The sequence below is a fragment of the Protopterus annectens genome, chromosome 11.part0 (genome assembly GCF_019279795.1).
Source record: "Protopterus annectens isolate FY-2018-M chromosome 11.part0, PAN1.0, whole genome shotgun sequence".
Taxonomy (NCBI): domain Eukaryota; kingdom Metazoa; phylum Chordata; order Ceratodontiformes; family Protopteridae; genus Protopterus; species Protopterus annectens.
In genome coordinates, this window is record NC_056745.1 from 611,071,653 (window position 1) to 611,093,673 (window position 22,021).

Below are 22,021 nucleotides of genomic sequence, written 5' to 3' on the forward strand. Positions count from 1 at the left end.
AATGCATTTGTTTGGGAAAATGAAACAAAATATTCACACTTTATCATATTACTCTATATGATGTGCTCTTTATAGCACAAGGAATAGCAGGGTACAGCTCAAAACTCTAGCAGTAATACATTTTTCCCTTCAAAAACTTATTTAACTGTGTATGAGGCATTAAAAACTAACATAAGACTATCCCTCTACGATCCTCTGCTTAAGATATTTAGGCAAATTATGCTCTGCAAAATCATTGGATCATCACAGAAAACATTTTTGCTCGGGAAACATAAAATATGTGTCATTTGGAATATTCTTGTTTTAGGAAGTCAGTTGGGTGGTCACTTCATAATGCTTATGGAGATATATCTTGTGCAGTTTTAAATAAAGATGTTACACTCCCTGCCCCATGCAATGCTTATAGTTTAAAACATTGTGAGGAACTATTTTCACAGTATAAACTGCAATATTCATAGTACATGTAAACCATTTTCCATTGTCTATAAAGAACTGCTGTTTTGAAGAGACAACTGTGCATAGACCAGTACTTATATAACATCATGTTCCACAGAAGGCTGACACCAAGGATAAATGAATAGGAGCTTGCTATGTTTGTGTAGACTTTTATTGGCCCGCAATAACAGTGGTTAATCTTAACATCAATTATAAAAGTTTCATAGGATAATAGGAAGTCACTAGGCTAATGGCTCTAGGGCCCTTACAAGCCTAGCCAAGTTCTACCATCATTTCCACAATCAGCACCTAATGCCTGTGTCCAAGAGGGACACATGTGGAACCCCAAGGGTGAATTTATGGTTACCCATTCAATTATCCAGATTGCGTTTGAAGGGGGCCAATGAGGTTCTGTGCTTGACATGAAGCAGGAGTCTGTTCCAAAGGTTTGGTAACCTCTGAGAGACAAATCTGTCCCTCCAGCAGGTTCTATTAATGTCACATACCAGGTTAAGGCCATTAGAGCGAGTAACTAGTGTGCCATTTGACTTATGGACATGCAGTATTTCCAATAAAGCAGGGTCAAAGGTTGCCTTATATGGAAGGTAGAGATTGCCTCTAAGTAGTCTGTATTAAACAGAAGAAAGTGAAAGTGATTTCAGACAATCCACATAGAACAGGTGCTGAAGACCTTGAATTTTCCTTGTGAGGAACTGAGGAACCTTTGTGGTTTCTCCAATTGCTGCAGGTGCATAGGAAGGTACTTACCAAAAGGAGCTTTGCACTTGATAATTATTGGCCTGATGAGGAAGAGTACAACAAGGTTATAACTTCTTTTTTTTCTGGAACAAATGCCCTTACTTATGAGATGAGCAATTTAGAATGCCCTTCTTAACACTGTGGAAGCATGGTGATCAAAGCTAAGATTGCTGTCAACCTGTATGCCCAGGTCTCTCACTACTGAGTGCATACTTAGGGTGTTGCTATTGATGTGGTAGTTAGCAGGAACATTGCTCTTATCGAAAGGGATGATAGCACATTTTTTTGCATTGAGTTTAAGGAGATGATTTTGACACCGATCATTTGTTTTTGTAAGACCACCTTGTAGGATGTTGACATCATTTGGAGATTCTATGACCACTCCCAGTTTACAGTCATCAGCAAATTTTGAAGATTTTTGGAGAAATAGATTCCAAACAGTAGAGGTCCCAGAACTGACTCCTATGGAACACCACTGGTTACAGGTCTGCTGTTGGAAGTGGATTCCCTTATTTTGACTATATATGTTCTATCAGTGAGCCAGTTAGTGACCCATCTAATGATACAAGGGTTGATACCTAGCTGGGTGAGTTTGTCAATGATACCTGAGCAGGGGATAATGTCAAAAGCCTTGGCTAAGTCTAGGTAGGCTGTATGCACAGATTTCCCCTCAACCAGGGCCTTGGTGACTGTCCCCAAGAAGTCCACCAGGTTTAACAGGCATGATCTCCTTTTGACAAATCCAAACTGAGTAGGGTCAAGTGTTTGGAGATTATCTACATATCTGTTGATAAGATCCATGATGATTTGCTCCATGTCCTTGCAGATAAGGCTAGTCAGGCTAATATGTCTATAGTTCCTAGGGTCAGTGGAAGCACCACCTTTGTGCAAGGGGAATAATGGTGGCCATTTTCAATTCAGCTGGGAAGAAGCTGGTGCTTAGACTATGATTGAAAAGAGTACCCAATGGTATTGCTAATTCTTGTTGGAGCCCATGTAGGATACAGCCTGGGATGTTGCAAGGTCTTATAAATGCTGTGTGTTTGGCTTTAGAGTGGGCATTTATGACCTGGTCTTCAGAGATACAAGGTAGGGGACAGGTGGTAGGGATGTCATGGGGTATGTGTGGTGGGGACAGGGGAGTGATGTTTTCAAAGAACCTGTCAGCCAACAGGTTAGCTATGTCCACAGGCTCACTATATGTGGTATCATTAACTACCAGTTCAACACAAATCTGGGCCTTTCCTTTTAGGTTATTGATGTAACTAAAGAACGCCTTATGGTTGTCCTTAGCTGAGGAAGCTAATTTGGATTTATAGCTTGCTTTGAAGGACTTCACAAGAAGTCTTATTTACTTGTTTAAGCTGAGGAGGGAGTGTATCTAGTTTAGGGCTCACTCTTTCTTACTCTTAGACAGCAATTTCTTCCTCTTATTGTAAAGCCTGTTAATGGCAGTTGTCCACCAGGCAGGTTTGCTCTTCACTGAGGAGCTTGTTTTGGTCCTATCAGGTACGGCCAAGTCAATGCAGTTATACAAGTGGTTGTATAAAGCATTGGTGTAGAACTCGGCATAGCTACCAATTCCATCGGGGGGGGGGCGGCAGTGAAGCTGTTTATACCATCCCGTAAGAGGTTGTAATCTGCTTTGCAGAAACTTTTTAGTTTAGTTGCTACTGGAAAAGGGGTCAGGTATGATAGTTACTTTGAATGAGACTGATTTGTGGTCAGATCTCACCAGGGAATACCTCACAGTGCGGGTACTACAGTGGTCCACCATATTGGTAAGCACCAGATTCAGGATGTTGTGGGGGTGTCAACCAGCTGGTCCAGTGCATTGGAGTTAACAAAGTCAAGGAACCTTTGGGCAAGTGTGTTTGAGCACAAGTAATTTCCCCAGTCAATGGAAGGGTAGTTAAAGTCACTCAAAATCATGGTGTTTGGATGTATCTTGATAGACTCACATACATCCAAATAGGCAGAGTGGGTGCCCTGATTCATGGAGGGGGTACTGTATCTGGCAATGACTTGAATAGGTGTCCTACCAACAGTTAATTGCACCTGAAGTATCTCCAGGGAATCATACTGTTTAACCAGTCTGGAGGTGTATTTATCTTTAATGAATATTGATACACTGCCTCCTTTAGTTTTCATGCCTTCAGTTTGTGGTCTGAACATGTGGAAGGAGGTGTAACATGGTATGGCTGGCATGCTCTACACAGCTTTGAACCAGGTCTCTGTGACTATACAATTGTCTCCATCTTCCAAGTTGAGGATTGCTTCCAGTCAGTGCAGTTTCATGTTAAGACTCCTAGCATTCAGCAGCATAATCTTGAGGCTGTTTTTAGATGGAGTTTTTACATCGGGAATTTTGTCCTTGAGACACTGCCTAAAAAAGGCACTATGGGGCTGGCAAGAGCCTTAGCCAGTAGCTGAAATCCCAGGGGTGACAGATGAAGACCATCTCTGGCAAAGCATTGGGGTCTGTTGATCATGTCATCCCAGGCTGACAGATACTGGATCCCCTTAGAATGACACCAGAAACTAAGTCAATCATTTTCTGTTTGTAGTGAGGCATCATCCTAGGTGAAGGTAAATTGCTGCTTAAGGCTAGGGATATACCTGCCTGAGACCCATAATCTGAGACCTCAGTCATGTCTCTCTTCATATAATGCAGAGAGGTATGACTCAAATAGTTCACACCAACATGGACAATGACAGAGTCATAACAGTACCTGTTGTTGAGAGATATGAGTGCGTGTGTGATATGGCAGTGATATGTCAGATCCTAGCACCTGACAGACGGCTGTCTGTGACCTTTTCCTTATCCAGCCTGGTGAGAGGGACATCTGTGTGGCTCACGACGGAATCATTTATTACTAATATGTTTGATTTTGTGTTTTGCCTTAAGGGCTTGACAGCTGTGACACTAGTGTGTGAGCTACTATGTGTATTGTGTTCTTTAGAGGAGGTATTATGTGTAGCATGCTTGTGTTTGTGTTTGGGAGGTCTCTGGTGTTTAGGTATGTTTCTGGTGAGGACCTCCGCATGCGTTGTTATGTGTGATATGTGTTTGGGTGGAGTAGGAGGTGAGGTGTGCATGCTGACAACCAGCTCATTGTCATATGTACTGACTGGTTTGTGAGAGAGCACAGATTCAAGGTTCTTAATACAGTTGCATTATTCACATGTTGAGTTTGTGTGGACTAGGAGTAGAGGGATGTCGGTGAACATGAGGCAGTTGCTACACTATCTCAGAATGCCCATGTTGACTAAGCTGGCTGCAGAAACTGTGGGAAATTGTCTATCCATAGTGTTAGGTAAATTTATATGGTCAGGAAAACAGGTTATACTTAGGAATGGCTAATGGGTGAGAGGTGTGCTGGTAACTCTGAGACTAGGTTTAGTGTTCTACCTGACAGTAGAGCAGAGTCGCAAAAAATCTCAGGAGGATGACAAGCAAAGTGTTAAGGGAAAATTTGACAAGCAAAATGTTTGCTTCTATAACCACAAACGGTTATGTCTAACCACTGTCAGTGCACGATGGTACGCTACACGCAAACAAGCCCAAATGCAGGCCTTAAGTAAAGCAAGAAGTAACCTTTTTAACTCAAACTAGCCAATAAGGATGCTCTCTCTGAGTTCTAGTCCAACCACCCCTCATTAGATGGGACCCAGACAGCAGCCTCCTCCCACAAGGGTGTAGAAGGGCCTTCGCCAGCAAGGATGGTTTGAATTTGATGCTCAGAAGTTATAGAACAGACTCAGAAACAGCAAACCTGGAAATGGGCTGAACTAGTACAGTATACAGTAAAATGTGGCAAAAAATAGTTCAGACAATTCAAACAGACAGTAGAACGCAAATACAAATTTAAGTGCAATATAAGAGCAAAAACAGGTACTTATAGTTAGTTGGAAGCAATGGATGCCGCAAATCTTTCAGTAGCTCAGTGAGCTGGTTTTAATGCTCAAGTGAAACCAAACAGTTTAGATTCAGCAAGTCTGAATCTGGCTTATGCTATAAAATGCAGAAGGACTAGAAATTCAAAGTGCATAAAATCACAGTCACAACAGCAAAAAAAAGTTTAAATAAAGCAGCAATTCAATAGCAATTCCAAGCTTAGAAGGGTATAGGCCGCACTCTCCCACAAGAGTCTAGACCACAGACCTTCCTAATGTAAAACAACTAGTTTTGGATCACAAGTGCTTAAGTCAGAACTAAGACACTTCAGAATAACGGACACAATAGACATTAAACCAGCAATCTTCTCTTGCCACAAGAGTTTAGACCACAAATCTTCCTAATGTAAAGTAACTGCTTTGGAACCCAAGTGCTTAAACCAGAATAAATACACTTTGAATAACAGGCACAATGAGCCTTCAGCAGCAATTCACAGCTTAGAAGGGTATAGGCCACTCTCTCCTGCCACAGGAGCATAGACCTCAGTTCCCCTAATGTAAAATAACTGGTTTGGAGCCCAAATGCTTAAACCATAACTAAGGCACTTTCAGAATAACAGACACAGTAAGCCTTCAACCAGCAATTCCCAGTTTAGAAGTGTGTAGGCTATACTCTCCTGTCACAAGAGTTTAGACTACAAACCTTCGTAATGTAAAATAACTGGTTTGAAACAAGTGCATAAACCAGAACTTTCAGAATAACAGACATAAGGATAACTTAAGGAAACACAACTTTGTACATGCCACAGCAGTCGTCTAAGAAATACAATGTTTTTTTGAATTTCCTTCAGGACATGCCAGCTACAACTCAAATGGCTCCTCATTGAGGATTAGACTGAGAAAAAAATCCTCACATTGCCTGTAATTACAATACATGGCGTTCTGAGAATGGATTACAGAAAGTGACTAGTGAGATTGCCTATATAAAGATTGTCCCTCAAAGACAATGGAGCATCTGTATTTTGACTTATAATGAAAAAAAATTATGACATTTTCATTTAACACATACAGATTACATATTTTTTCTTTTTGCCAAAAGTTCCAAAACATCGTATCTTTATGTTTATGATAGCATTTAGATTTGTTAGGCTTGAGATGTGAGAGCTACACATTTACCATAAACAGTTCTACAAATGTAGCAGTTTGTCAATATGCTTGCACTGCTTCACCATATTACAATATTCAAAGTTTAAGATAAGTAAGTACTCCACATAATACATCATGAGTGAACAGTGATAAAGGCAAACAGATGGCAGTATCATGTTACTGTATATGTATCAAAAATATATAATTTATATTAAGAATTATTTACAATTATGCTTTCATAAGAACACTTTAACAGTATGATTCACATATATACTGAGTTTGCCAACCTGAAAAAAGAAAAGCAAATTCATGTATTTGTTGTGAAGTGAACGACAAAATATAGGCTATCCAAAAGGATATGTAAACCTACTGATATTACTAAGGAATACTGATCAATATGTGTTAAACAGTTTGAAATTTTCTAAAGACATGTGCATGAGCAGACATACACACACACACACACACACACACACACACACACACACACACACACACACACACACACACACACACACACACACATACACACACACACACACACACACATCACTATCTAGCAGCCAGGAACCAGAATGCCTTGTAGCTTTCATGGGCTGCCAGTTGTAGTTCAATGCAACTATGTGTTTGGGCAGGCTGTGGCAGCCATATGAAGAAATTGAAGCTGCCATGGGAAGACACGTCCGAGTACAATTAAGTGCACTAGCTGTAGTGAGGGAGTGGAGCAGGGCTGAAGTTTAGCTGTTAGGTTTAGGGACTGACTGGAGGATTCAGGCTTAGGGTTAGGTAGTAGGGCTTGGCATTAGGTTTAGGCAGTGATAGGAGAATGTAAAGTTTAGGAAGAAATTGAGGAATATAGATTTAGATGTGACAGTTTGTTCAGGGTAGGGTCAGGGAACAAGGAAGGGGCTATGAAGTTCTGGGAGGGCCATGTAATTTACTTGGATTGGTCTAGCAGGAAGCAGATCATGTGTCCTTTAGAGCAAATGTTAATGAAAAGTCAGATGCAAGCCAATAGCATGCAAGTACTGATAGTAACTTTTACACACGCACAAAATCATTTCTTCAGGTAATCATTGTTACTGTATGAGAGTAAATTGGGGGGCCCAGATATAAATCTAGGGGCTCAAAAATCCCTTCACTAGAGAAATATATATCAATTTTAGTTTTGCATATTTTCCTGACTTGGAAAAATATGACAAGTTAAATATCCCCCCCAGTGGAAAACCAGGTATAATACAAAATTTCAAATTATGCCACTATATTTATGATTTTGAGTAGTACTCATTTGTGTGAGTAAGAAAAAGATATATATATATATATATATATATATATATATATATATATATATATATATATATACATATATACATATATATATATATATATATATATATATATATATATTTGTTGTGAAATTAATCTAAACCATTTCTATTAAGAATACAGTGAAATTCTAACAATAAATTAACAGTCAAAATGGGTTGTTTCTTCAATATGTTTCTAAAGTACTATAAACAATTTCTGCCCTCTGTATCAACAGTCTATCACTGTCAAATATTGCAATTCTGATAAAGTACATCAACATTTTATATGGGGAGGTAATATTAAATGTCACAAACAAAAGTCACAGCAATAATTTATGCATACATATCTAGAGTCTCCTCTTGCATGCAGGAATACACCCACAAACACACACAGCAGCAATGTCTCTGGCAAGCCAGATTAATACCTGCTTAAATGTGATCAAACAATATAAGAGATCATAGATTTTGATCAAAAACTACCTTTCTACCCTGCAATTATAGCACTTTATTGACTACGTATACTTCAGACATCCATGATTAAATAATAAAATAATGACCACAGTAATATATTTCAACTTCTTTCACACTAATACACACTATCCTTGCCAGGATCGATGAATAATTGTTTAAATGTGATCAAATGACAGCATGGCTCAGTCACCTTCATCCACAGACTGCAGCTGTACCCAGCAATTATAGCATCTTCATTGAATGTGTATACTTCATATGTTTATTTGTGGTTAAATAAAAGTGGCTTTACTAATGTGCTTCAGCTTGTTTCATCCCAGCAGACATACGTTTTCTGTATATCACTGAGCACTTACTGTGATGAACAGAGAAAGAAATAGAGGCCACAGTGATCTGCTTAAACTGTTAGCTCTAAGACATTTACAGAGTAGAAAAGAAAATGGTTCACAACTAGAACCTACTAAACAGATCAATGAATCAGGTACTCCACAGTATGACACTTAACTTTTGTGTGCACCTGCTTCAACATCTGTATTAATTTCAGTTATATTTTACAACATTTACTTTTATTACAGTTTAAACGTTTTACTGTTGTAGTTTTGTCAGTGATTTCCCACAAAACCCTGTGCCTCACATCTTCAGCAGTACTTGATGGTGTGCCATTGATGTTACTGTGGCTTTAAAAGAGTGACAACAGCTGATTCTACAGTTGGCTATCTATGGTATAGCTGCTTTTAAAAATAAGAATGACGGTTCAAATCAGCTTTGTTTTGTGGTGACATTAAGCAGAAATACATTTCAGCTCTAATCACATCTATTTTCAAACAAACATATAGAAAAGTGAAATTAAAACTATTTCATTTCTTTGTTGACTTAAACACATATAAAAAACTGCACAGCTTTCAGTTTAGTCTGAAACTATTTAGAGCTGATGGTCTGTGAGTTAGATTCTTGTACCTTTAAGACAGTTCATAGAACAGTGACTCGATTTGTAGACTTTACAGATTTATTTACTGATGCACAGTTAGAGTAAACAGTTACACAGTTTATTCATATTATTAAAGCTTGCCATTTATTAAATAAACTTTGTATTATTTCTGAATTATACATAAATGCTTTTCTCCCTTTACAATTCCTTAATTCAGTCAATGTAATGTTAGGTTAGGTTATACAAGCTGTGTGTGTGTGTGTGTGTGTGTGTGTGTGTGTGTGTGTGTGTGTGTGTGTGTGTGTGTGTGTGTGTCTGTGTGTTTATACAGATACATGGCTGAAGAGTTGAACCTCATGGTTTATAGTTAGAGGAACAATGTCAGGAATAAAGGCAGTATTCAGTCATAGCCTTACCTCAGGCTTTGTGCCGACTGAATGGCGCACAGCGATGGTTATCCCACTCCCCAAAGGGGGAGCCAACACGGATCCCGGGAACTACTGCCCCATTAGCCTAATGAGCCTGGTCTGCAAGGCCATGGAAAATATCATCATGGAACTTATAAACAAAGACATTGGTAATCTCCAAACTCTGGACCCCACCCAGTTTGGGTTTGTAAAAGGCAGATCATGTCTCCTAAACCTGATTGACTTTTTTGAAGCAGTCAGCTAAGCCGTAGACAAGGGTAAGGTGGTTCACACAGCCTATCTAGATCTCGTCAAGGCTTTTGACACCATCCCCCACTCTGGAATTATAGATAAACTCACTAAACTAGGTATAAATCCCTATGTCACAAGATGGGTTGCCAGCTAGCTCAATGACAGAACCCACACTGTGAAAGTAGCAGACTCCAAAACTGACTTCAGACCAGTGACAAGTGGAGTACCACAGGGTTCAGTCCTGGGTCCTCTCTTGTTTGGTATCTACTTTTCTGAAGTACAGGCTAACACAGAAGGTCTTTGGCTAATGAAGTTCACAGATGACTGCAAACTAGGAGCCACAACTGAAACTCCGAACGATGTGGACATACTACAAAAGGGTCTCACTGAGACAGATGCCTGGTGTCAAAGCCATGGTCTCAAGCTCAATGCCAAAAAGTGCAATGTCATACTCTTTGGTAAAAACTCTGTACCCATGAGCTACCACATAGGTGGTAGTCTACTTAACACTGAAAGTGTGATGAGACCTTGCGACACAAGTGGACACTAGTCTCTCCTTTGATAATCACATCGCCACAATAGCCAGGAAATCCTTCTACGTGGCACACCTCATCGCAAAAGGTTTCCCATCAAGGAAAGAAGAGGTCATTGTTCCCCTCTACTCGTCACTCATTAGACCCATTATAGAGCACAATGCCCCTTTTGGTATGTACCTCACAAGACATGTACAACAACTGGAAAGGCTGCAGAAATACCTCACAAAGAGGATTATCAGCCTCAAACAGATGTCCTACGCAGACTGTCTCAAAAAACTCCAGCTTTATTCCGTCGCATATCACCTACTCAGAGGTGATCTCTGCCTAACATACAAAGCTATGTCAAACCCAGAGCTGTTGGACATGCTCCACTTAAAGAAATATCAATTTCTCTGAGCTACACGCTCTAGGGGGATCTATGTTACATGAACGAATGATGTTGAGTACTACATACTCAACAACCTTTGATCGAATGTTCATGTAATCGGAGACTCCAAATGTTGAAATTTGGAGTTCCGAAATGTTTTGGTTGGCCATACTAGTCAGTGTAGCGTGTGATGTAGACATGCTACACTGTTCGGAATGGCTAGGTAAGAGGCTGATTTGTTTAATATACCAACTCCGAGATTGCTGTACATTGGGGAAAGGGCAATATTCCGGTAATCGCTTGTTGTGATTACCAGGAAATTGCCCTTTTCCCAATGAACAGTGATCTCGGAGTTGGTATATTTAGTTGGGGGGGGGGTGTGGGGGGCGAAGCCACCCACTTTGCTTTAAAAGTAGGTGTGTTTGTGTAGGTGTATAAGTGTTAGAATGATGTGTGTGTGTAAGGGTTTGTTTGCATTGGTTGCATGAGTGTGTTTTGTATGTTAGTGTAGGGAAGGTGTGGGACAAAAAATCTTTCGATTTTATTTCAGGGTTTAAGGATTCAAGGTTTTGAACATTCGATCATAGTGCGTCGAGTATGTTGTTCTCAACATTATGATCGTTCGTTCTTTTAAAATAGACCCAACTCTAGGGACCTAAACCTTGTCACCACAATAAACAGAACATGCTGGAGGGATAGATTCCTGTCCCAGAGACTTCCCATACTCTGGAAAAAACTACGTATCTATATCAAACAAAGCTCCTCATTAGCACTCTTCAAGAAAAATCTTGATGATTGGATGGGAAATAGGAAATTCACCCCAGGGATCACCTTTGTGGCTCTGCTCGACAGGGGCACAGGAAACTAATTTTCTTGGGTGGCGAAAGCCAGGGTACCTTTTTGGCTAGGCTTGTATAGGCCCAAGGGCCGATAGCCTAGTACCTACCTATGAACCTATGAACCACATGGATCATTCCTGGTTCAGCACTCTTCAGTGTATTTGTTTCAGTCATAGCTAAACAAAAAGAGATCAGGAATAACCACATCACTGATGAAACAAAGATACAACAGTGAAGGATGGGACTTCGAGAGGAGAGAGTCTAAAGAAGGATTTGGAAGAATGATCATATGAGCAAAAAAGTAGCAATTGTGGTTCAGTACAGATGAATGCAAGTGCTGTACTTAGGTCACAGCAGCTGGGGGACTGGAACTGATGGAAGAAATAGCAAGAAAATTATCTGTAAGTATACAGCACACCTGGACTGGAACTGATGAGAGGCATAGCAAAAAAATGATCTGGGAGTATGTAGCCATCTGGACTGGAACCAATGGGAAAAGAGCAAGGAAAGGATCTGGGAAAACATAAGCATAATTGGTCTGGAACTGATAGGAGAAATAGCAAGAAAGTGATATGAGAGTAGCACATCTGGACTGGAACTAATGAGAAAAGAACATGGATGGGATCTTGTAATCTGGTCTGGAACTGCTGGGAAAGGAGCAAGAAAGCGATCTGGAAGTATATATCACATCTGGCTGGAGCACCAACAGCACAGTGAAAATGCAGTGGCAGCAACCAGCAGAATGCTGGGCTGTATTGTCAGAAGAGGCAAGGAGGCAATAATCTCACTCTAGTGGGCTCTGGTTAGGCCACCTGAGAGCAAAAACAGGCTAAAGGCAGGGGTCCAGAGGAGAAAACACAAGAATGTACAAGGGATAGAGGAGTAATGACATAATCAAAGAGCAGAGGTGATATGGAGATACATGAAATGGGTGTACAAGACAGGAAGGATGCAACTGGGGAAGATGAGGTACAGACAGCATACTTAGGAATCAACTAGTTGTTAGATCTACAAAGGTACTTCATGAAAAGGGTTATGGATACATGCACTAGGCAAACAGAACAGGAGACGCAGAGGGAATCCATGGCGGCATTCGTGAGGGCATTGAACAGATGGATATTTCGGGAAGGCCATTGAATAGATGGATAGTAGGGAAAAGGAAAGAAAGGCAAGTACAGGAGGGAGAATGCTGAATGTATTAAAGGACAGAATACCTAGGCTTATCTTCTTTTTTGTCAGCAAGAAAATGTAATGTGAAACCACTAACTTTTAAGAATATTAATTACAAATTTAGAAACAGTTCTTTGGATAATCAGTATTCAGTGTTAACTTTGGCACATGTACTGTATGTAGTCTTACAAGCTTTCTTCATATAAAAAGTACATGTGATCCTCAGTGACACACAGTTTCATGACTTATGTGTTGGTCATTTTTATGATATCCATGAAGGAAAATATATGGCCTAAGGAAGCAGGGAAAGCAGCTATCATACTTTGAACAGCAAATGATGCAACCTGTTCACTCACAGGCTTACTGACACACATACATTGCTATAGTTTTTAATGTGTTTGCCATATTTGTAATTTCATCCTATGAAATCCCTCTAATTAACAAACTTTAGTCTTTATAAGCTGCTTTTTTTTCCTGTAAATAATGGCAACACTATGCAGGCCCACATAAATAATAAAGACATGTCACTCATATCATATATGCTGGTTGAGGATATGGTGAATTAGAAAACTGAGTATGTAACCTGATAAGACGTTTTTCAAAAAAAAAGTACTTAAAGTTATTTATATATACCTATAAACAGTTTTTTGAAAAAAAAACAGATTCTATCAGGTTTATTATAACCTGAGGCCTAATGTAGCACACACACAAGGACTATGGTACTAATAGAACTGGGGTAGACAGACAACTTGGTATGAAATCTCTAGAGAACAATAGAACTGGAGTAATATTACAGTGTGTTTTTGCAACATTATAAGCAGCCTTTTTTCTCATTCCCTGTTCTTTTAACTATCTTTATTTCTTGTCATTTGAAAAAAAATCTGTATCATGTTTTTATGGTCTGTAATACATTATTCTTTCTTGTCTCCGGTTTTCTTTCTTCTCACATCAGAATTATATAATCAAAGGAATTTGCTAACTTTTTATATGCAAAATGAGAAGAAAAAAAGAAAATTGAATTAAACAGTACCTTAAATGCCCTGTATTTACAGATGCTTTTTCTTTTCTTGTGGCTTCTGAACTGTAATGTTTAGTGTCTAAACAAGGCACTGCACAACTAATATTTAACGGAGAAGACATTTTTGCCAAGTGCGGTATACTTCTTTTATTACAAGCACCACAACCCAGACAGTGACTTAAATGATGAGAGACTGTGAGCAGAGAAGAATATTTCTGTTTCTTTTACAGTAAATGCAATAAGTGGGCACATGTTCTACCACCTTAATTAAAGAGCAGTGTCCCTTTGGCAATTGTTTCACTGTTTCTTCACGGAGAAAGGAAAATGGTCAGTTTTATAAAGATGAAATACTCCACGGATGTTTTTGATTTCCTTTTCATGAGTACCATCTCTCGGAAGATAGAATGATAAGTACATGACTCATGACACACTTGTGGGTTACTTCCTGAAACTGCTGTAACAATACTAGAAAACCATTTCTTACAGGTTTTTATGATTTTTTAATTAGAATAACTGATCAACATTGCTGATGTTTAACCACACTTAGGCAGAGATCCTTCCCTATTGAACACCTACATAAACTGCTGATTTACAGTTTAAATGTTGCACTCTTTTCACTTCTTTGTTAACTGCATTACCTGACAAATCATCTTAATTTCCATGATACGGCAAACAGTGCTGCAGTATGTGTGGACCGCACTACAATGGCAATTTCTGTGTACTTTAATGGACAACGACATAGGTGGCAGTTTTCTGCAGAGTGCTAAGTTTCTTCTTTTTTTCTGGTTTGATAATCAGTAAGGTACTCAATTAGACATCCTTCTTCTCCATATTACTAACACTACACCATTTTTCTGAGCATTTCCTTTGACCTGAAATTCTGTTAACCATTCAGTTAAACATTATTTTCCTGTACCATATAATGGGACTACACTTTTTTTTAATCAGGCTACATTTACTATACCTAAGGCATATCTTCTGATTTGGATTTCCTTACATACCAAGTATTTTTAATGAACATTGACCCACACACTGAGCGTTGCATTATCTGGGACTGAGACTTTCAATATCACGAGAAATTGTTTTGAAAAAGGCTTGAGTTGACATCACAGGCAAATTTGACTCAAAGCTCTCCATCCATCTGTAGTGGATTATATGGGAAAGATTTTAGGATCTGAATGCTGCAATCATAGATTTATTTATTTATTTATTTTATATTTGTTGACCGGGTTTGTCCGACTGGGCAACAAATGCCCATTTTCAGCAGAGGCCCGAGGAGAAAAGCTCCAACAGAAAATAGAAATTTTACATATTAAATACATGTAGAAATACATTCATCAGTACCACAGATTATTGCATTACAGTGCCACACATTGCATTCATCAGTACCACACATTATTGCAATACAGTGCCATACATTAAACTGCGGCAAGTGAAATACATAGAAATACATTCATGAGAGGGATACATTCATCATTACATATTATATACATTATAGTGCAATAGTTACATAGCTGAAATATTTTACTAGTTATATTTGTACAGTGATGTACCAAGAGGAGAAGATAAAGTGGTAAGTTTGTTTATTGAATGGAAGGAAGAGAGAAGAGAAGTAAAAGGTTATAGGGGAGTGTTTATGGGGGGATAATTACGTTGGCAAGTCCATTTTTCATGAAGGTATTTTTTGTAGTGGTTTTGAATTGATTGAGTTGTTCAAGGGTTCTTATATCTAGTGGTAGGCTATTACAGGCCTTGGAAGGGTTAAAGCTATAGACTAAGTGACCCATTTTGGTCTTTGGTTTGTAGCTTTTTAGTAGGCCTTGTTCAGAACTGTGGAGTAATCTAGTGGGTAGGTAATGAGAGATTAGAGATGAGATAGTTGGACAGAAAGAGGGATTGTAGAGAATGGAATGAATAATCAGAAACTGATTATACTGAAGCAGGTTAGGTAATTCTAGCCAATTTTGTGAGAGACAGTGATGGGATTTGTAAGAATTTTGGGCAGCAAATCTGCCAGTCCTGTTATAAGTTGTTTCTAATGTGTTTAGTAGTCCAGTGTTGAGGCTGGTGAGAATTTGGGAGATATAAAGTAAAGTGGGTAAAAGGTAGGCATTTGCAAGAGTTAGTTTTGCTGTTTTGGTAAGATATTTTTTGTTTCTACAGAGGAGACCTAGCTTGAGATGTGTTTTTCGGATACAATTATTGACGTGTAAATCAAAAGGTAGTCTATCATCAATAGTTTTGTACTGGTGTCCACTTCTATTTGAGTATTATTTTGTGACAGTATGGAGAAGGAAGACTTTGGCTGCGGTGGTGGTGCTGCAGTAGCGTTGTCGCCTCACAGTAAGACGTTGTCCTGTTCGATTCTCATCTAAAGCGTCTTCTGTGTGGAGACATGCGTGAATGGGCGTACCTTCATTGAAGGTTGTACGTCAGGGCTGGGAACTTGGTATGTAAAAATCTACTGCCAATTATTAGCGGACCGCTGTGGCGACCCCTAACCGGGAAAAGCCGAAAGCTACAACAACAACAACATGGAGAAGGAAGACTTTATGTAGTTAATGTTTTTAGGGAGAAAGAGTAGTAATTTGGTTTTCTTTGGATTAAGGATAAGTTGTTTTTCAGATAGCCAGTTTTCTACAGAGTTAAAAGAGGACTGTGTGTCTGATTTTAGTTGAGTTGGTGATTCAGCAATAGTGATAAGTATAGAATTATCTGCGTATTGTATCAATGAGGATCCAGGACAGGAAGAGTAGAGAAGGTTGGTAAAGATGTTAAAAAGAAGGGGCCCAAGGATGGAACCTTGTGGAACACCTGTTTTAACAGGAAGAAGAGGGGAGAAAGCCGAGAGCCATTTGACTGCTTGGAGTCTATCAGAGAGATAGCTGTTAAACCAAGATATGGTGGATGGAGAGAAGTGTAAGTTTGCTAGTTTAAGGAGAAGAAGTTTATGAGAGACTGTATCAAAGGCTTTAGAGAGGTCAATGAAGAGACAGGAAATAAGTTTGTTACTGTCTCTAGCTAGTGATACAGAGATTAGGAAAGACAGGAGAGCTGTTGTAGTGCTGTGCATGGGACGAAAGCCATGTCGGGTAGGTGTGAGTAGATTTTCTTGCAGAAGGCAGTGTAAGACTTGATTGTGTATACATTTTTCCAGAATTTTGAAGAGTGGTGAGAGTATGGCTATGGGTCTAAAATTAGTTATATCTGTAGAGTTTCCTCCTTTGTGTATTGGAAAGGTGTAAATTTGCTTCCAGATGGAATGGACTGTAAATTCTGTAATAGAGCAGTTTATTAGAATAGAAACTGGGAAAGCAAGAACATCAGCAGCAGCCTGAAAGAATGCAGAGGGAATGTTGTCTACGGATGCAGAGCAAGGTTTTAATTTAGATAGTAGAGTTTTAATATAGTTAGCGGAGACAGGTTTGAGGGAGAAGGTAGTAGTAGGGTTAGTACTGATAGAAGAGTTTGAGCTACTAGGTCTATTATTGTTGGTGGGATGGTTTGTGTCTTGATTTAGTAATTTGGATATTGAGTCTATAAACTAGTTGTTAAATATGGAGGCAGTTTCCTCATGTGTTTTGTCAGGATGAGGGTTAGGGGAGACTTGCGTACCTGAGTGTAGTATTTGATTTACAGAGTGCCAGAACTTTTTAGGGTTGGATTTAAGGTAGAAGATGGAGTATTATAGAAGTTTTTCTTATCTTTATTTATGTGACTTTTGACAAGATTTCTAAGTTCTTTATATATCTGGAGGTCTGGTTGATGTTTAGTTTTAGTCTTCAAGGCTGAGGGCTTCAGTTATTTTTATATGTCCTTACCAGTAGGCTCTTTCTTGCCTAGTGGTCCAACAGCAGAAATCTGAAGCCCTGTAATAAAAGATGGTTATAGACAGGAAGAGAGGAGCAGTGTCTCGATCGTTAGTCAAGACTCTGCCTATAAATGCAGCAGTTCCAATGTTATCTTGTGTTTGAACTAGGAGAGGGATGCATATTGTCATCTGCTATTTCTTTTTTCAAAATGTCATTAATAGGAACAGTATCTGATTGATTCCTATCAGCTGGAGTTAATAAGACCTGAAGAGCAAGTCAGTTTGATAGTGTCAAAGTTTGTAATTTATTTCTTTTAATAAAACAGTTCTTACTCTGTGGCTCTCCAGATTCATGTATGTTTATGGGTTCAGTTTACTTCATGTCTGCATGCTGCTTACTGCTGATTGGAGGAATAAGAGGTCTTCCTGGAAGACATGCCAGATATGTGGGGACAAAGAGGAGTCTGCAGTGCACCTTTATCCCTTGGGTAGTTGTTGCAGAGGAACAGTAACCAGAATATTATGATTCTTTTAGACTCAGTAAAGGCAGAATAATGTCATGCACTTTTGTTTAGACTCAACTAGGCAGAAACAACTATTGGACAAACCTGGTCAACTACTGCAAGGGGCCAAGTGAATGAAAAAGTTCTTCAGTAAAACTGACACAAAATGATTATTTTGTGTACTAGGTTGCAAGCATTTTTCTTGCAATAGTTTCCAGTGCTTAGACAGAGTTTGTTTAGACAAGTAGTGCAGTTCATTTCCAGATGTGGCTTGCTGTGCTGCAGGTATAACAATCAGGTATTGGCCTAAGCTTCTGACTTTAAAAGAAGCATTCAATTCTATCAGCTGCGACCATCATTTTGAGTTACGGCTGCTTTTAAGATTTCACTGAAATGTATTTATGTGGTGAAGGTTGTGTTACCATTCATAGACCTGAAGATGTAATTAACAACATATTAATAGTGACCTTTACAATTTTTGAAGAGATTAAACAGGGATGTCCTGTGTCCCACATCTGGTTTCTACCAACAATAAAACCCTTGAGTAGGGGTTTACAGACCACACATTTTAAGCATAGTTGGTTTTGTGGTAGAATGGAAATAAATATGTTCTTTATTTTTTGTCAATGGCTACGTGTTACTGACAAAGAAGCCTGGGACAGACTTGGATGATATATGGACTTTTGCTGGAATTTTCAAAAGTTTCTGGTCTATAGACGTACATATGAATGACTGAAATGCACCCTATTAAAAGCAGCAGAGTTCCCTACAAATTTTCACATGGAGTAAAAGTCCACCTAAGTACTTGCCTATAGCACTATGAATCACCCTTATCAAGTTGGTAGCTTTACATTTTCATCCATTTTGCAACAATTCGGAACCACCCTGGAAAAGGATGAGTTTATCTTTTATATGGAGGATTAGTATAGTTAAGATATTCTTTTTAATACAGACATATTTTGCTGAAAGTCAAACCATATTAAAAATTCTCAAATTCTAGTTGTATAACATGCAGATGCTTTGAGACAGACCTGTTTGACAAGAAGGAAAAGACTGGCCTGGAAAGTTTTCTTGAAATCAACTAAAGATGGGAGTCAGGAATGCCCTGACTTCATGTGCTATGAAACCATCCTGCTATGTCAAATAGGGGTGGAGCTTATGAGGTACATGCCCTTATGGTACAGTTTAGAAGCAAAACTTTTAGGGGGACTAATAACTGAAGCCTACAGAGGGACTAATTATTTGAAGCTTATGAATTGTTTAAGGGATGGTTACCAAGCAGGTGAAGCCAATGGTACATTTTGGATTCTACCCAAGATGTTGAGAGACAACCAAGCTTATGTAAGGGCTTAAAACAGATAAGGGAACCTGAATACTGCATTATGGGGGCATCTCACTCTAAACATTGGTGATCATCAACATAGAAACAACTGGAAAAGATTACATAAGATTTGTCACGGAACTGAAAGTGGAGGTGAAAGGTGAGCAAATATCTGTATTCACTGACAAAATAAAAAAAAAATAAGTATTGGCTTTCATCTAAGGATCATTAATGTTTTAGTCAAAGAGGAACAGCTACAGATTATTTGTGACATGGAACTGCTACTTCTGAGAAGAGTTTAAGAGTTTTATGTAACTCAAAGGACAGCCCTAAGGTATAAGTTTCTAAACAACAGAGGGAGAAAAGCTACACTGGATGAGATAAAAAGATGGGTGAAAGACATTCGTAGTAAAGTTAAACATATAAAGTTACATTATGTGACATTGTATAAGTTACTTAAATTATATAATTATTTTTTTGGAAAGGTGATTGGTATATGTGCTTGGTGGATGGATACCTAAAAACAATATATAGAGAGGGAGATCTAAAGTAGCTCATCACTATAGTGCCTGCCATTGTGATAAAATGGATACAATCCACAAATTCTAGTTACGTCCAGCTGTAAATAATTTATTGGAAGCCTTGAGGAAGGAGGATTGTCAGTGGTGAGGATAAGACTTCCACTGGAGAATAGCTTTTGGTGTGTATATTTACACAATGTGCTACCTTAATATAGGTTCACTGACAGGCAGCTTGGAAGTGGATAAGGAGATAGGATATCCTCGTTATCCAGGAGGCAAGGTGAAATTTCCTGATTTTGGGAACTCTCTCTCCATTATTTTCAGCTTTGTCCAGAATTCTTGAGCAAAGAAATTTAGACACATAGACAGGAAAGATAAATGAGCAATATACTTGCAAAGTGTCAGTGAAGATAAACCAGTACAGCTTGCCAAACAACATAATACCATGAGGCCATGCACCGAAAATGACTGCCTAGGTTTATTGTTAAGAATAAGTGGTTACCAAGGTTGTGAAGTATTTGATAGCTTGAAAGGTACACTCTTCAATTATAAATTATAATTTGTGAGGCCCTGAGCACAACAACAAGATACCGAAATCTTCTTGAGAATGGCAGCCTCCCTGAAAATAGTAATCTACTGCAAATATATCTATTGCAGGTCGCTCTTGGCATGAGTTGGAAGTAATAAACATACTGAAGGCCAGTAACAGATATGTTTGAATCTTTATCCTTGACTGAATTCTAAGAATCAAACCAAACCAAAACATTCAGCAAAACTCCATGTGGAGACAGATTGGACTTACAGATTCCATGCAGAACAACAACCAACCAAAAACAGAGCCAGAGAACAAAGCATTGTGAGGCAGCAGGACTAACTGCTGAAACATTGTGTTGCCTCATTAAAAATGTCTCCAACACAATGGTTTGCAAACCACTTATACGCAAACACATATATGAAAACTTGTAAGCAATTGGGTACTTTATGAATTCTGATGGAACATACCTGTGACTGCACCGTTTTTCTTGGTGAAGTGGTAATGTTGGAGTATGAGCTAATGGACGAAGTTGTGTTTAGGTCATCAGTGCTGATGTTGTCAAGGGTGTCACTTAGGCCACTACTGACAGAACTGCTATCATCCCAGCTGTGAAAAAAGGAAATGACCAATTTAGTTGTTTTGCTTTTATAATTTACACAGATATTTCATTAGTGTGTACCACTTATTAAAGACACCACAGCTAAAAATGAGCACCCGAGAATAAGAATTATTAGCACAATGTTCTAAACTAAACTGCTGACACATTTCTTAGTATTAATGTGGTTTCCCAATAAAACTAATTCCTTAGGAAAGCAGTAGTATTTCAGTTTACTAACATAACCACATCTAAGATGTTATTTTGTAGACAAAAATGAACAGGATTCACAAAAGAACTATAAAATGTTATCAGTTAGCAGGTATAGTAAATGTATAATTAGGCCCCTACTTCATGGCACTGTCCACCAGACACTGAACAGCACTGCAGTTCCAACTGTACATTTTATTTGGTATCTACAGTATATGGACAGAGAGAGAGAGAGAGTGTGTGAGTATGTGTGCGTGTGCATGTCAGTGGGTTGCGGGCGTGTGTGTGTACATGCATGCGTGTGAGGGAGAAGCCCAAAGACAACATGGAACTGTACAGTTGAAAAAAGAAAGAGAAGCAAGCTGGTGTGCACACCTTCAGGAAATAAAACCAACACTTACTTAATCTTTGTTATATTAATTTGGGTGGCAGGCCATAGCAGGGGTAAGAGTAAGGCAAAGAGCCCCAAGAGAAAGCTTTCTTTGGGTCAGCTGAATACTTTTTGGCTGACTCTTTCAGTCATTCTAAAAAAATCCACATAAGATGATGTTGTGTTATTATCTTGTACAATGTAATCATAATGAGATCCATCTGCTACAGATAAATAAGTCTAATGTATGTGTTGAGCACAGTGTATCTAAATTACATGGACTCTTCCTTGATCGGGTTATGCTTTACTGGTTTTGTTAGAGATGAACAAAAACAATACATTATTTTCAGCAAGTATGGTACCAATGTTCTCCACATTTTTAATGTCAGATATAAAAACAACCACTTAAAACCATAAGTTATGTTTGACTATAAAACAGCTGAAAGCAAGATTACAGTATTTAGGACATCAAGAAAATAAAACACAATGGGCAGATAATGTCATGAATAAGTTTCTTTCTGCTTCTTGTAGAGATCAGCAATACCAAGTAGGAAATGGAGCAATGAAGCATTTGGTACTTAAAACCAGAAATGAAAGCCTGTGTTAGTTTTGTGTCATCTCCATCTTTA

At 38.7% G+C, this 22,021-nt stretch overlaps 1 protein-coding gene and 1 long non-coding RNA gene across 6 annotated transcripts in view; one reads left to right on the top strand and one right to left on the bottom strand.

Moving 5' to 3' along the window:
* NAV3 (neuron navigator 3) overlaps positions 1–22,021 on the bottom strand; it is a 1,719,037-nt gene that overhangs the window by 404,103 nt on the left and 1,292,913 nt on the right. For all 5 annotated transcript variants that reach the window (XM_044088077.1, XM_044088075.1, XM_044088074.1 and 2 more), the window contains one exon: positions 20,685–20,823. In XM_044088077.1, coding sequence (XP_043944012.1) covers positions 20,685–20,823 — 139 coding nt within the window. The remainder of the gene's footprint in view (positions 1–20,684; positions 20,824–22,021) is intronic.
* The window catches only part of LOC122815520, a 108,043-nt gene that overhangs the window by 5,968 nt on the left and 80,054 nt on the right, over positions 1–22,021 (top strand). The gene's annotated exons all lie outside the window — the stretch shown is intronic.